The 14,393-nt window shown below is 41.6% G+C and overlaps 1 protein-coding gene across 1 annotated transcript; it reads right to left on the reverse strand.

The window, feature by feature from the left end:
- Positions 1 to 6,766: 6,766 nt before the first annotated feature.
- Positions 6,767 to 7,637, reverse strand: PLAT1 (Lipase/lipooxygenase, PLAT/LH2 family protein). Its single transcript, XM_008809854.6, has 2 exons — positions 7,432 to 7,637; positions 6,767 to 7,360 (listed from the first exon to the last, which is right to left on the reverse strand). Exons 1-2 carry the CDS (start codon positions 7,522 to 7,524, stop codon positions 6,863 to 6,865), a joined length of 591 nt encoding a protein of 196 aa, XP_008808076.3. The 5' UTR covers positions 7,525 to 7,637; the 3' UTR covers positions 6,767 to 6,862.
- Between the last annotated feature and the right edge of the window lie 6,756 nt (positions 7,638 to 14,393).

The following is a 14,393-nucleotide window of genomic DNA, read 5'->3' on the forward strand; positions in this document are numbered from 1 at the left end:
ACTTGCCTCATGATCCAATCAAAGACCGATTTAGAGTTTGTGCAGGAACTAAAAAGAGAGTTAAGCTTGACAATTAGTTTGTTTATAGCTTCCACTCTTGACGAATTCTGATATATTTCTTGGTTTCGCATGGTAAGTAATAGATTGCAAAGAAATCTTATGGCTTAAGGAATAGTTTTCTGGTGATATATCATTGTTGGGAATAACCTTTTCTCAATCTTTTGGAATTACATTTTAACAAATAGAGGGCGGCTAGTGTAAGCTTGGACTGAGATAAATGTTGTTCAGCTGAAGCTTCTATCATAAACTATGTAAGATAAATAGTCAAAACATTATGATTCTTGATTAATTGTTGGCTAATGGAATGTCTGGCTGGTAATTGGATTCAATCAAACGCCTTTTCTTGGACGCTTTTTCTTTTTACTTAACTTTAGCACAAATGTCTGCAACTTTAAGACCGAGAATCCTTTAAATTGACCTATCAATAGAAAATGGATGAAAAAGAAATTAAGGCTCTTAAAAGCCTCTCTAGCAAAAATATGCTATAAAATGTATTCTGTTTAATCATCCCAAAGATAAGAAGAACTGTGTTTGCTAAAGAACAATCAAGAGAAAAGAAAATCAAATACCAATAACAAATATATTTTATGAGGAAAAAGAATATATGGGACAAGTAGTACAGGATAGTGATAGAATGGTTTGTGAACATAGTATCAATGATAACCTCCTGATGTAGAAGAGGGTAGTGCCATGAGTGGGATGCCCACCAAAAAAGGTGAGAGATATATTTAAAAGGCATTGGTTATTTTTCTCAAAATAAGGACAGCATAAGCATGATGTTTGCTTGTGACTTTGTGGACTTGTCTTTTGGATGTAGGGCACTAATGTTTTACTTATACATGATAAAGAAGGGGTGCAATTATGAAAGGAGTTATGTAATTGAGAGCAAGGGGAGGGCCGCCCTCCCCACTAACGTTCCTGTGGTTGATTGCAAGCAGCTTTGTTGTTGGGAACCTTCTCAAGAGCTACTTTTAGGTCCATAGCAGATGTAAAGCTCTGCAATTGACTATTATTTTATCCTCCATTGCAACCTTTTGCTTGCATTTCATTTAATTTAAATTAGGAGACGATCGAGGATGCATCAAGTTTGCTCAACAACCATGGGTAGGAAAAATATAGCCTGATGATGCAATTTGGGTTCGATTGGGTGATCCTGATTTTAATCCTAATCCATCGAGGTTGGAGAATACTAGCAGGCTAGCTATAGGATGTACAAATGTTAACAAGAAGATCGAAGTTAAATTTTTTTTTCCTAATATCCCCATAGCTGTCTTTGAATTGTGGTAATGCCCTTATTTGTACATGATAGTGTTAATAAATCAATGTGCAAGAACTTAATTAGTTTGAACATAGGAAGACATGTTAATATGGTGCAGCATGACATTTTGTGTTGTGATGTAATGGTTGGATTGGAAATTATTAGCCACATATTGGACCAGATTGTGAGTCCTAGTTAGATTCATGACAGATGCAATATTCCAAAACCCACTTAATCTTCCCTTTAGGTCAATGTCATGCTAGTTCCATTGGCAACCCATGGTGAAGGCCTGTTGTGTCCTGATTGAATTTGTTCAATAAATCTATTATCATTGTTCAATAACTCGACTCCAGGTTTCAGCTAATCAAACCAAATTGCAACCAGAAAGCCTACTTGACCAATATCTTGGTAGCCCAACGGCTACTTGTGGTGCCAAGTTCAGAGAACTCGACCGGGCATCCACCTTATGATCCGCTGGTGGATGGAAGTAAAGCAGCTCTCACAACCCCAATGAGCCTAGAGACATTTTACTGGTGTCATGATCAATTTTTTTGAATCGTTTCTTTTCTTGTTAATTCTCAATTATGGGCTATAAAAAGGCTTCAATTATAACAAATCACGCTCTGATTGTGTAAGGTTGTGACGAACTGCGCCATAACCATTTTGATCATGCTGGTGTATTGCTTATCTAATGCCTGATTCACCCCCCTTTGTCTGTAACAAGCAAGCAATGGTATTAAACCACATCAACTTGGACCAAACTAAGGGCCACCAAAACCAAGGGCTATTTTGTGCCTCATCTACTTATCTTGACCCGCATTACATATATTTCGAATAGGCCTCTCCACTCCATGAGGACGGGTGCTAAAATCAAGTTGTTCGGCGTCTCAATCCTGCCGCTTAATTAATAACTATCAAAATCTCTACAAACTATAGGCACGTCTTGTTGGGGGGTTTGGAATTTGGAATGAAACTAGAAATTAGTGACTTCCATTCCAGCTATTGGGTTGGAAGGAGTTCTATTCCTATTCCAATTTTAAGAAGGGATGGAATATGTACCCTAATTCCTCATAATATAATCCGGACTCTCCTTTAGTATTCAAAGTCTACTTCGATTTCAGTCACGAATCCAATACATTGGAGAACATAGCTGTTTTGATTCTCATTCTAATTCAGATGGTGAACCAAATGCATCCTATATTTCTTGACGTTCCTCGTTTTCTTTCTCCATTGTTCGAACGTGGTCCGTTGGAGTTAAAAATACATGAATAGTTTAAGTTCATGGTAGTTGCATAGCACACCTGAAACCACTTGCTGCAGATCCCTATACCTGTCGACAACTTCAATGGAGAATTATTGGAACGTCCATGGCTTGTATCTTTAATTTACCTAAAGTAAATATAGAACCAAGCAAATCCGGATGAAAGATCTGTTTGATATAACTGCATGGAAAGAGGCAAAGATATAAGATTCTTATGATCTTTATCCCATGTAGTTTTAATATGTTACCACAGTTATTTGATGGAATAGGAATGGAAGATGAAGACAATTGGGTGTTGCAAAGCTGTGGAAGCCAGTATGGCCAAGGAGGTGAAGCAAAAAGGGAAGGGAAAAGGTGCCATGAGCTTTGGGCACCCGTGCCAACGCTTTTAGGTCCACCAAAAGGGTGAAGCGTGCTTGTAGGCTGGTACTGGTCTTTGCACTGATACTTAGATCACGCCCACTGCATTGATACTTGGACCGGACCGGTTGCCCGTTGATTCTTAGGACTGATTTGGTTTGCAGAAAAAGAACGAGAAATATTTCTTGTTTGGTTGAAAATTTCAAATAAGAAAAATAAAAAAGTAGCATTTATATGAAAATAAGATATTTTATTTTATAAAAAAAAATTATAGGAGACATGAAAAAGTTACTTTATCACCGGTTATGAATTGAAGTCCATTTTTTTCCAAAAGTACCCTTAAGCTATCAAAATCTATGGGTAAAGTCTTTCTTTTTATTAAGGGTACAATAGATATTTCATACAACTTTTTTCAGAAAAGTAGATGTTCTATTAAACATAAGCTACTCTAGAATGTGTCACTTTTTCATGATCAATCAAATATGCTAAAATTATTTTCTCGGGCATCATATTCTCAAGAATAATCTTTCTAGAAAAAACATTAAAGAAATTTTCTACGAACCAAACTTGTTCTTAGATCATGCCCATTGGGCTTCTTGGGACAAGCAGGGTTCAAGCACATGTAATGTGCATGCATCTTCTCCGATGGGTTGGTCAGATTTAGGTTTATAGGTTTGGATGATATTCTCCACTAGGATTTAAGGCAGGCCCATTGGGCTTGTTAAGTACTTTCTATTTCCATACAATTAAGAGGTTGGCATGTGTGATCCATGGACAGTCTACAATCTTTAAAATTATATATATATATATATATATATATGGAAAAAAAAAACTTTTTGTGTTTGATATTTTTGTGATGTCTTCAATTACCAAGAATTAGTTTTAATTAAAAATAGTTCGACGACTATAAGTATTTATAGGAATTATAATTGTTTTTCATAGATGGTGGGGGTCTAGACTGCATGTGGAAAGAAAATCTGAAAAATGTCTTCTCTCTTTCTTTTGTTGTGTACGCGCAAAAGAGTCAGAACATCAGATTGGAGCGTTAGGGGATGATTGGGATTGGGAGATGTGTGGTTTAAGGCTAGCAAGCCAATCCGGATTTATTCCTTTCCCAATAATATATTATAGCAAATGGTAGATACCATAATCAAATCTTTCCCCCCTCCCCTCTTCTTTGTTGGATGATTTAAGTCTCACAATTTGCATTCTTGGATAAATATATGAGTCTAACATCAACTCTCAAAAACTTGATTGGATACCAACATATCTATATCCATATTTGTTTTGCTTGATGAAAACTGATACGGATATGGATATTAATTGGATATAAAAATTTATATCCATATTTGTTTTAAATATACTCTGGTAGTCGAAGTATGAATATAAATAAGGATATAAATCGGATAATTAAACTTTATTACTACAGAATCAAAGTTATTACTAAGTGAAAAATAAATCAAGTTAATAGTATGTTAATGTAGTCATTTTTTTTTTAAAGTTTATTAATGCTATATAAAATTAAATAGAATTACAAAATAAAAATCGAATATTTGGATATGGATTAGTTAGCTATCAATCCATATCCATATTTATTTTTATTTTTTTTGACGGAAATGGATATGCATACGGATATTAGTCAAATGATGCTCAAATTTATATCTATATCCGAATAGATTTGGATACGAAAATAGATCGGGAGGGATATTATACGGTCTACTTTCACCCCTGTTAACTTTAGTAGGTTGGGCTGAACTAAAACAAAGGATTGGACAGAGATGTGGGCTTCTCTGTGGACCTTAGGCCCAGATAATTGTTTAATCCTTGACATATATTCCCAACTGTGGATCTGAACAATATTCCCAACCTAACTTGTTAACATCAACGACATTTTCCAGTATGCATGTGTACCAACGGAAACAAAAATCATGATTCCCTCAGGTCATTTAGGGTATATCTATATGATATAATATAAAAGCTGGTCTTTTCAGCAGGGATGTATATAATGTTGCCAAATGTACGAACAGTTTGCATGTAATATTGCCAAGTGTAGGTAGCAAGGCCACTTGTTTAATGATAATAAATCTCACCTCTAGCTTCTTTATCTTCCTCACCTTTTATAATAGTATAAATGATGATAATCCCTGGTCGACCAGTGTAATGCAAGACTAATGGATGCCATATTTATAATATTATAAATAATATTAAATCCCATTTAATTAGTTTTATGTAAGACTAATGAATGACGATAAATTATTAATTTTATGATATCTAAATTCCTATTTAAAATATGTAAATTTAGATATGAACAACCTAAATCAATTTTTTATAAACTCAGAGGACACTGCTAACATCTTAACACATGCTGGTGCTGGTGCTGCTTCTTCTTCTTCTTTCTTTTTCCTTTTTTTTTTGCTAAAGCAAATATATCATACATGTTGGATACAAATACATCCAAAAAAAATCAAAACATAACAAGTCTTAAAGTGCATCGGATAATCTCCTCTTCTATCTATAGAATTTTTCTAGAATGATTAGCCATATAAGATGTTATCCATTTTACTGTATGTTGGCTTTATGATACTGACCCGAACCGAACCGCGGATGACCACCGGGTCGGAGGCGGTTCCCGGTTTCAGTCATGGATTCCCTTCCCTCTTTCCAAACACCACACAACTTCGCGTCTTGCCCCAAACCCCAATCGTCGAATCTCTCACCCATCCCCTGCTCCACCATGCCCGGACCTGATCAATTTTAGAGGAACTGGCCAAGACGATGGAGGAGGAGAAAACGAGAAGAAAAACGCCGAATCTGATCACTTTCAGCGTGATTCCCGCCATATCTGGTCATGGCAGACACCCCCAGATCTAGCCCGTACTCTTACGATTTTATTCAAATAAAATGATTGTCGCATCTAGATCTACTCTCTCTTTTTCGCTGCCTATCAAATCTTTTTTTATATACTGAGACGTTGCCTCCCCTTTCGATTAATAGAACGTGGCATCTTGTGAATAATGAAGAGTGCGGGACCCAAAAGCATCACGCTCCCCTCCGAGCACAAAACGACAATAATTTAAAGAATCGCATGTAGATATGCATGAAATGTCGTCTGGTCCAGTTAGGATGCCTGGCTTTCATCCAGGCGGCGACTCGGGTTCCAATCCCGGACTTGGGATATCATTTTCTTAAAATCAAACAAAATTTGATTTAAAATATAATATAATTTACCAAAAGCAGTCAAAATACACGGCAGATTTGGAAAATCTCGAACTAAGGAGTAAGGCCTAAATATGGTGCTGCTCGCTAAGGCCTAAATATGGTGCTGCTCAGAAATATCCAGATTATATTCAATAATAAAATAACATTACAGACAAAGCACGTAAAATCAGCATATAACTAACTATTCTAGAAAGGCCCCGTGGCTGGAAAAGAAAATGCTATCAGGTATACTCTCTAGAATTTATTATCTTTTAAGTTTTTTAAATATATTCATACTTGATACTCGATTATCCGATTTGTATGAAACATTCACATCCGCACAAAAAAAAAAATCTTAAATCTGGTGGCTTAGCAGGCAGGTCTCTTTAGCCCCCATTTTATTAAAAAAAAAGGAGTAAATAATTTAACTTCTATAGGGGGAAAAAGGAAAACTCTAAAGAAACTCGTTTCCCTTGACCAGACCAACAAGGCCGTGATATGATAAGATCTTCTCATCTCCATCCCTATCTAAACGGACGGTCCAGATCTCCTGATCAGCACGACCACCGTCACATCAACGGCTCAGATCATCCCTCGCATTTGCAAAGAAACCAAGAAAAAAAAGATCGTAAAACAAGATCACCGCTCAGCCATTTCTTTTATTAACAAAGCTAAAACCACACAGTACAAATAACAACGCAACCAACCAAAGCCCGGATAAGCTCTCACACCACGTGCGTCACGTGTCGGCCGATCCGATCGCCGATCTTTGACTTCTCCTCGGCATTTCCGCGCCCGGTGGTGCAGTAGTCGCGGGCGGCGTAGAGCTGGTAGGGCGCGGCGTCGGTGGCGATCCACTGCTCGACGGTGAACTGCTGCTGGGCGCACCCCATATGGGGACCTGTGGTTGTGACCTCCACGTAGTTGCAGTACCACCCGTGGTGGGACCCGCTCCCATCTGAGGTCAGATTCATCCAGCACGGCGTGGTCGAAAGGCACGGTCCCCGGCCGCTGAAGATGTCGAGGTTGCCCCTCTCGAAGTAGTTGTGGCCGGCCTCCATGATGCCACCCCACGACTCGATGTCCGTGATGGCCACGCCCCAGCCGTCCGATCCGGCGAGGATGAGGCTGATCACCGAGTCCGTGCCGCCCTTCCAGATGGAGCCCGTCCTGATGTACACCGTATACACGCACTGGTTCTCATCATCATCGCCGTTCACGGGCTGTCAACAAGAGAAAAGAAAAGAGTTAGCAGGATAAGATGGTAAATAGATGACGATGGAAGCATACTTACTTTTATTGTGATGGGGGTGACGCAGTGGGAGACGATAGCAAGAGAGGAGACGAGGAGGAAGAGGAAGACGGCTTTCTTGGCTCCCTTGATCATCTCCTCTTCTTTTGCGGTGGCTATGGAGGAAAAGAAGGTGAGGGGAACTGGGGGTGTGGGGAGATGATAAAAAGTAAAGGAAGGGGGTGGTGGGGTCAGTGCCCAGCCAGTAATGTACAAACTGGTGGATATTATTAATGGAGATTTGTAGCTGGAGACGGGATATTCCTGGGATTTTAGGGGGATTTGGTTATGTTACTACGAGGGTGATGATTAAGTTTTCCTACACCAGTGGTTTGGAGCCAGTGTGGTAGGGGTCATTGATCATTTCCATACATATTCCTAGGGAAAACATTGAAAGCTGGATTAGCAATGTCTTGGGGCTTGAGTCTCAAGCCAGCATGAAAGAATTCTTGGTGGAAAACATTCGGACTGAACCTATCTGAAGAGCAAATAAAGTTCAATTAGAAGGTAAGGCTGCTCCTTGATAGTTATCGGACAACAGACCAATTAGATTCATCCATTGGTCTCGATCTAACCAATAGAAATATAAGATCGGAGTTCTCACCATGGGTCGAAACTTTATAGAGTTTGATTAACTTTTCTGATGAGTTGAGGGGTTTAATGTTTAGATACTTAAAGGTTTTGCCACAGCAGAATTTGGGATAGAAAGAGTTAGTATATGCAGCATTACTTTTGTACGTCGAGGGACTATTTTCATATTTTGAACGCATGATATTTAGATCTCATTCTTTATATTTTTTTATTAAAAAATTATTTTTTACCAAAAAATAAAAATATATTTATTTATTTGTACTTAAGTATTACAAGCATCTATAATCGGATTCTCAAACCTTGAACCGAGAACCGGGTTCGAGTTGTCTTTCTTTCACCATAGAGAACTCATATATTGGCCAAGCATGTTGTTTATTCTTAAAATAAAGGATGCAACTTTTATTTGCATATGAGGATATTTTAATTATTATTAGTAATAAGTATAATTTAATAATATCAATTAAATGATCTATTTGAGACTTGCAAGGAGGAAATGAGATGGAGATTATTAAAATAACATTAGATGTTTTGCTTACCCATCTAAAACTCTTTCAGAGTTCTTTCTCCTCCCTTAGTCCCTATTTGAAATCAAATTCCTTTTTTTTATTTTTTGGGACGATCTAGAACATGAAAAAATCCAGAATTATGGGAGCTAACTCCCAAGTTCAAGTTCGATCCATATAGTTATGAAGAAATAAACATGCCTTGAAATCCAATCAAAACAGAATATAAGCATCTGGCGGTAATAGGGGTAGTTCTATATACACCCCCCCTATTGCTCAGGACACCCCCCAAAAACCAAAAAAAAAATACCCAAACTAACCTTTAGTGTAATTACCATATTGCCCTTGAAATTTTCTCAGTACACCCCCCCTTCCTCCTTCCTCCTCCTCCCTATCCCCCATCTCCCCCCCCCTCCTCCCCTCCACCTCCCCGTCCTCCCCTCCACCTCCCCCTCCACCTCCCCGTCCTCCTCCTCCGCCTCCGCCACCTCCTCTCACTCCTCTTCCCCCACCTCCCCGTCCTCCTTCCTCCTCCTCCCCATCCCCCACCTCCCCCCCCCCCCTCCCCGTCCTCCCCCTCCACCTCCCCCTCCACCTCCCCGTCCTCCTCCTCCGCCTCCCCCCTCCTCCTCCGCCACCTCCTCTCACTCCTCTTCCCCCACCTCCCCGTCCTCCTTCCTCCTCCTCCCCATCCCCCACCTCCCCCTCCGCCTCCCCCCGCCTCCCCGTCCTCCTCCTCCGCCTCCCTCCTCCTCCTCCGCCGGCGAGGTGCTCGTTGCTCGGGAGATGGCCGGGGAGGTGCTTGAGGCGAGGTTTTTTGGGCGGAAGGGAGAAGCCGGCGGGTGTTTTGGAGGGGAAGAGCGGGGTGGGGGGGGTTTGGGGGGTGTAGAGAGCAATTTAGGTGAGGGGGTGGGAAGGGTGGGGGGTAATTTAGGAATTTTTAATTTTTTAGGGGTGTCCTTAGCAAATGGGGGGTGTAGAGAGTATTTAATTTTTTTTTAATTTTTGGGGGGTGTCCTGAGCAATAGGGGGGGTGTATATAGAACCACCCCGGTAATTGGTAATCTATCCTAGTGTTCCGGCAGGACATGTAAAACCGTGTCACGTGAGATCTTAAAAGTACATCCAGGTGCGGCACGTGTTTCGAGAATTATCATCATAAGAAAGGGATATTTTTTTAACGCAAAGTCTCTCGGCGTTTTTTTTTTTTTTCTCGTGTTGAGGAAACTAGTGGTGTCTTCATTTATTTGTCCCATCTCCGAGTCGGTTGATGCTGGCGATGGTGATTAAAAAAAAAAAAGAAAAGGACCGACAATCAGGTCCACAGTCCACATTACGACGCACGAATCCAACGCCTGACAAAGTGAGAAACTTTCTGATTCTAGTGGGACCAGCACGCACAAAGTTGAATTTTTGGGTACGTGGCCAAGCGTAGGTTTCTGATTGATGATGTCTCATGCGGCAAGTCTCACAGCTGATCTTTATCCGTCCCATAGTCGGCAATCGAGTGGGCCCAATTAAATTGCCTTTCCTCGAGAGGATGCAGACTCCGGGAGATGGTTCCGGAAGAAAGGTTAATATGGTAAAAAGAAAGAGAAAGACACACACAATAAAGGGTAAACTGGTAAAAAGAAAATGGTAAAAAAAGAAAGATAAAAGACGACGACAACAACAACCGGTGAAATGGTAATAATAATAATAAAAAAAGTAAAATGGTAAAACAAAAATGGTAAAGAGAAAGACGATGGGTTCCCACCGGTGTTCTTTCAGCGTTATTGGATGATAGTTGGACGGGATGTGACGGAGGCTATACAGCAGTTCTTCAGCACAGCAGTGATGGATGCTGAGTGGCAGAGGACCTTCATTGCCCTGATCCCGAAACAGCAGGATGCTTCGGAGCCGAGTCATTTTCGTCCGATCAGCCTATGTACGACTTTGTACAAGATGACGACGAAAATTCTCGCTATCAGGTTGAGGGGTGTGCTCCCTAGGCTTATTTCTCCGGAGTAGGAAGCTTTTTTGGAGGGGCGGAGTATATCTGACAATGTACTCATTGCTCAGGAGTTTATGTTTGATCTTAGCAGAGCTCCGATGAGGAGAAGCTTGATGGGGATCAAGCTTGATATGGAGAGGGCTTATGACAGGATGAGGTGGAATTTTGTGCAGCAGTCCTTGCGGATGTTTGGGGTCCATGAGACATGGATCAGGTGGGCCATGGGTTGTATCAGGGTGCCCTCCTTTGCTATTTTGGTGAACGGTACGCCCTTCCGTTTCTTCGCGTCGTCTGGGGGTTTGCGCCAGGGCTGCCCCCTCTCTCCACTGTTGTTTATTATTTGTGCGGATGCATTGTCTAGATTCTTGCGGCAGGCAGTGACTAGTCAGGAGCTGGAGGCTTACAGACCGGTGGAGGGAGCAGTGGCGATCTCCCATCTGTTATTCGCTGATGATTGCCTGCTTTTAGCCAGGTCTTCGAGGCAGTCGGCTCGAGTTATTGGTCAGATTCTTCGGGATTACTGTGCTCTTTCTGGTCAGCAGGTCAATTTGGCCAAATCAGCTGTTATCTTTAGTCCGAAGACGCGCGGGGCGCTGAAGCTCTCTATACTGGAGGTTCTAGGAGTGGGAGAACAGGGTGGCCTGATGTCTTACCTGGGGGTACCATTATGTGGTCGACGACTGAGGATTAGGGATTGTGTGTCCCTTGAGACTAGTGTCAGACGCAGGCTGGAGGGTTGGCAGTCTCACTCATTGTCTATGATGGGGAGGATCACCCTGGTTCGTTCTGTACTCTCATCTGTCTCTATTTATCTTCTATCCCACGTCGATATTCCGGTGGCAGTCTTGAGGTCCCTTGAGCAGCTTTTCAGGGAGTTTATCTGGGGGAGGAGCAGCGGTAGAGGTGGGATCCATTTGGTGGCTTGGGAGGTTGTATGCCAGCCGACCAGTGCCGGGGGACTAGGGGTGCAGTCCTTGGTGACGAGACGGGAGGTGTTAGCGGCGAGGCATGCAGTCAGATTTGTGCTTGAGCCCAAGAGCATGTGGTCCTCACTGATGAGGGCCAAATATGGTGTCTTGGTGCCTGGGGGGCGGGTGGAGCGTCACCACTCTCCGATCTGGCGAGTGATGTGTGCTAGGCCTATGGCGGTGCTTCCGAAGATCAGATGGGTGATTGGTGATGACCGCTCGATAGATGTGCTGGAGGACAGCTGGGTGACTAAGTGGCTGATCTATCGTCTGCCGACCATGGTGGACTCTGCGAGATTAGCTGGGTGCAGGGTCAGCGACCTGCTGGATTCTGAGGGGAGCCATTGGAGGGTGGGGATGATCAGGGAGGCGTTTGGTGAGCAGCTGGCGGAGCTGATTCTGGCCCTGCCAGTCCCCTCTGGAGGGGTGTCGAATAGGCTGCTTTGGACTCCGACGGGGCGGTCGCGGGTGCAGGCCAGGGATCTTCTTGCGCTGTTTAGCAGGGCGCCAGCTCGACAGATCGTAGGAGGCTGGATATGAAGATTACGGATTCACCCCCGGGTGGCACTTTTCATCTGGAAGGTGGCTTGGGGATGTCTCCCGACCAGGAGTCTGCTCGTTCGGCGTGGTATGCGGGTATCTCAGTTTTGTGAGACGTGCGGTGATATCGTGGAGACCACCGAGCATGTTCTCCTGCAGTGCCCTAGGGCTCGGGAGATATGGCAGAGATCTGTGGTTCCCTTGCTTGATGCGGTAGTCTCGGCGCAGGATCTGTTGCGGGTGTTGAGAGATTCCATGTGTAGGCCCAGGTTGGCAGCGGAGGGGATATTGAAGGCGTACCTGTCCTATCATATTTGGTTGGATAGGAACGCAGGCATATTTGAGGGGAGGCGAGCGCTTCCGAGGATGGTGGTGGACAGAGCGGCACGACATGCGAGGGAGGTTATGGCGGCTGCCACTGAGTTTTCTTCTGGGATGGCTAGGGACACCTGGGGTACTTCTCACGCTGTTTCAGCGCCCCGTTTTGTTCTTGTCTCTTGGGTACCCCCACCCCCTGGCTATCTCAAAGTAAACTTCGACGGCAGTAGGTCACTAGATGGTTTGACTGGAGGGGTCGGTTTTGTGATCAGGGATCACTGTGGTAGGTTGATGGCTGCAGATGGGCGTCGTACACCTGGGATCACAGTTGTTGGAGCGGAGCTGCGGGCTGCTTGGGAGGGCTTATCCTATGCCAGGCAGGTCCTTGGCGCCGAGCGAGTGTACCTTGAGGGAGACTCTGCGGTGGTGATCGATTGGATTCGAGGGGTGGACAGGTACGGTGACGGTCACCCCCTTATTCGGGAGACTCGGAGGATGGCTCAGATGATGGTCGGATTCCAGATTGGTCATGTGTTTAGAGAGGCGAACAGGGCCGCAGACTCGGTCGCCTCTTTTGTGGCCCGGCATTCCGGGGATGTTTTGTGGACGTCTGCTATAGACGCTCCTTCTCTTTTGTTGTCTTTTATTTCTACGGACGTGGCGGATTGTACTCATGTTAGATCTATATGAATGAGTAGCCGATTTTTACTAAAAAAAAAAAAAAAAAAGAGAAAGACGATGACCACGAATTCGGCAGCACTATCGCCGACAGCAATAAACCAACAACAAGACCAATAATAATAAAAATGCTTATGAAATAATGTAACAATAAAAAAATACGTAATTTTTTTTAAAATTGATATTTGCATATATTTTCTCGTAAAATACTTATTTTTGCTATCATACTCTTTTTTTTAATCTATATTTTTTATATATGTATTCATGTCATTTGATGTCGTTAAAAAATTAATGGTTTCAAATTAAAATAACTAAAATACTCTTAATTGGTAGATGTGTAAAAAAAAAATTTATATGATGATCGCGATGAGAGACAAAAATATAATTTCAAAATTCTATTTTATTTTTAATTAAATAAATATGATTTTTATTTACGGTGTTAGAAGAATCGTTATATTAGAAGTATTTGTGCAAAAAACAGTATTTTATGAGGATACGGAAATAAATATAAATTCTAAAATAATAATCATGCAAATTTAAATTTTTAAAGGATATTAATGCAAAAAAAAACTCTAATAAAAATGCTTATGAAACAATCTGCTAAATTTCTCTCAAACAATAGTTGAACCAATAGAAGAGTAATTTGATCAAAAAGAGAAGTTTTCATAGCACGCTTATAAATAAACGCATGATATCGCTACCATCAAATAATACTGTAATTCTGTTGTGAGCTTGATTTATAGCTGGATTGACTCGTTATTGGGTTGGGAAAGTTTGCTTTGATTTAGTGCAATGCAGGTGGTTGGGAAATGGGAGGGGAAAACAGTGAAAATATCATGCGTTATGATATACCTGGAATTGTTGTTAGGAGTTGCTCAGCAGTTTGAAAATTATTGCAAAAATGCAGTAAAAAAAGAGGATACCAAAAGGGACTGACTTAAGTTCGCAAATTCTCGAACCCCATTAAACCACATCACTTTGAGAACTTAATTCGTTTTAACTGCATGACACTATTTTTTTTAAAAAAAAAGAGAAAAAAATCCACCCAATTTATTAAATAATAAATAACAAATATAATATCCATTTACAGAACCGAACACTCATACAACCGTACCATATAAGATAGCCAATCCAAAAAAAAATATCAGAAATCTCTAAAAGGAAGCATTCATAAGCTCGCTAGACTTAAAATCCAAATGTCAAATCACATCTTCGAGTAGTTTAAAACTCAACATTGAAACATTCGAATTCAAATTTTGGTCACCAGAAGGTTAACATGATGTAGTATCTGCATGGCATGCCACTAATGAATCAGAAGGCGCCAAAGTTCTGAGAAAAGTTCTTGTCGACACAACAAATTGCTCCAGTCATCAC

This window comes from Phoenix dactylifera, chromosome 7, assembly GCF_051530095.1.
Source record: "Phoenix dactylifera cultivar Ajwa chromosome 7, Ajwa_hap1_PhDact_Kaust_v1.1, whole genome shotgun sequence".
Lineage (NCBI taxonomy): Eukaryota > Viridiplantae > Streptophyta > Magnoliopsida > Arecales > Arecaceae > Phoenix > Phoenix dactylifera.

What these genes read in the sequence shown, in the direction of transcription:
- PLAT1 (XM_008809854.6), bottom strand. Translation starts at nt 7,524, where the DNA reads ATGATCAAGGGAGCCAAGAAAGCCGTCTTCCTCTTCCTCCTCGTCTCC. An exon ending in TCACCCCCATCACAATAAAA is followed by an intron (nt 7,361 to 7,431) that starts GTAAGTATGCTT and finishes TCTTGTTGACAG; the next exon opens with CCCGTGAACGGCGATGATGA.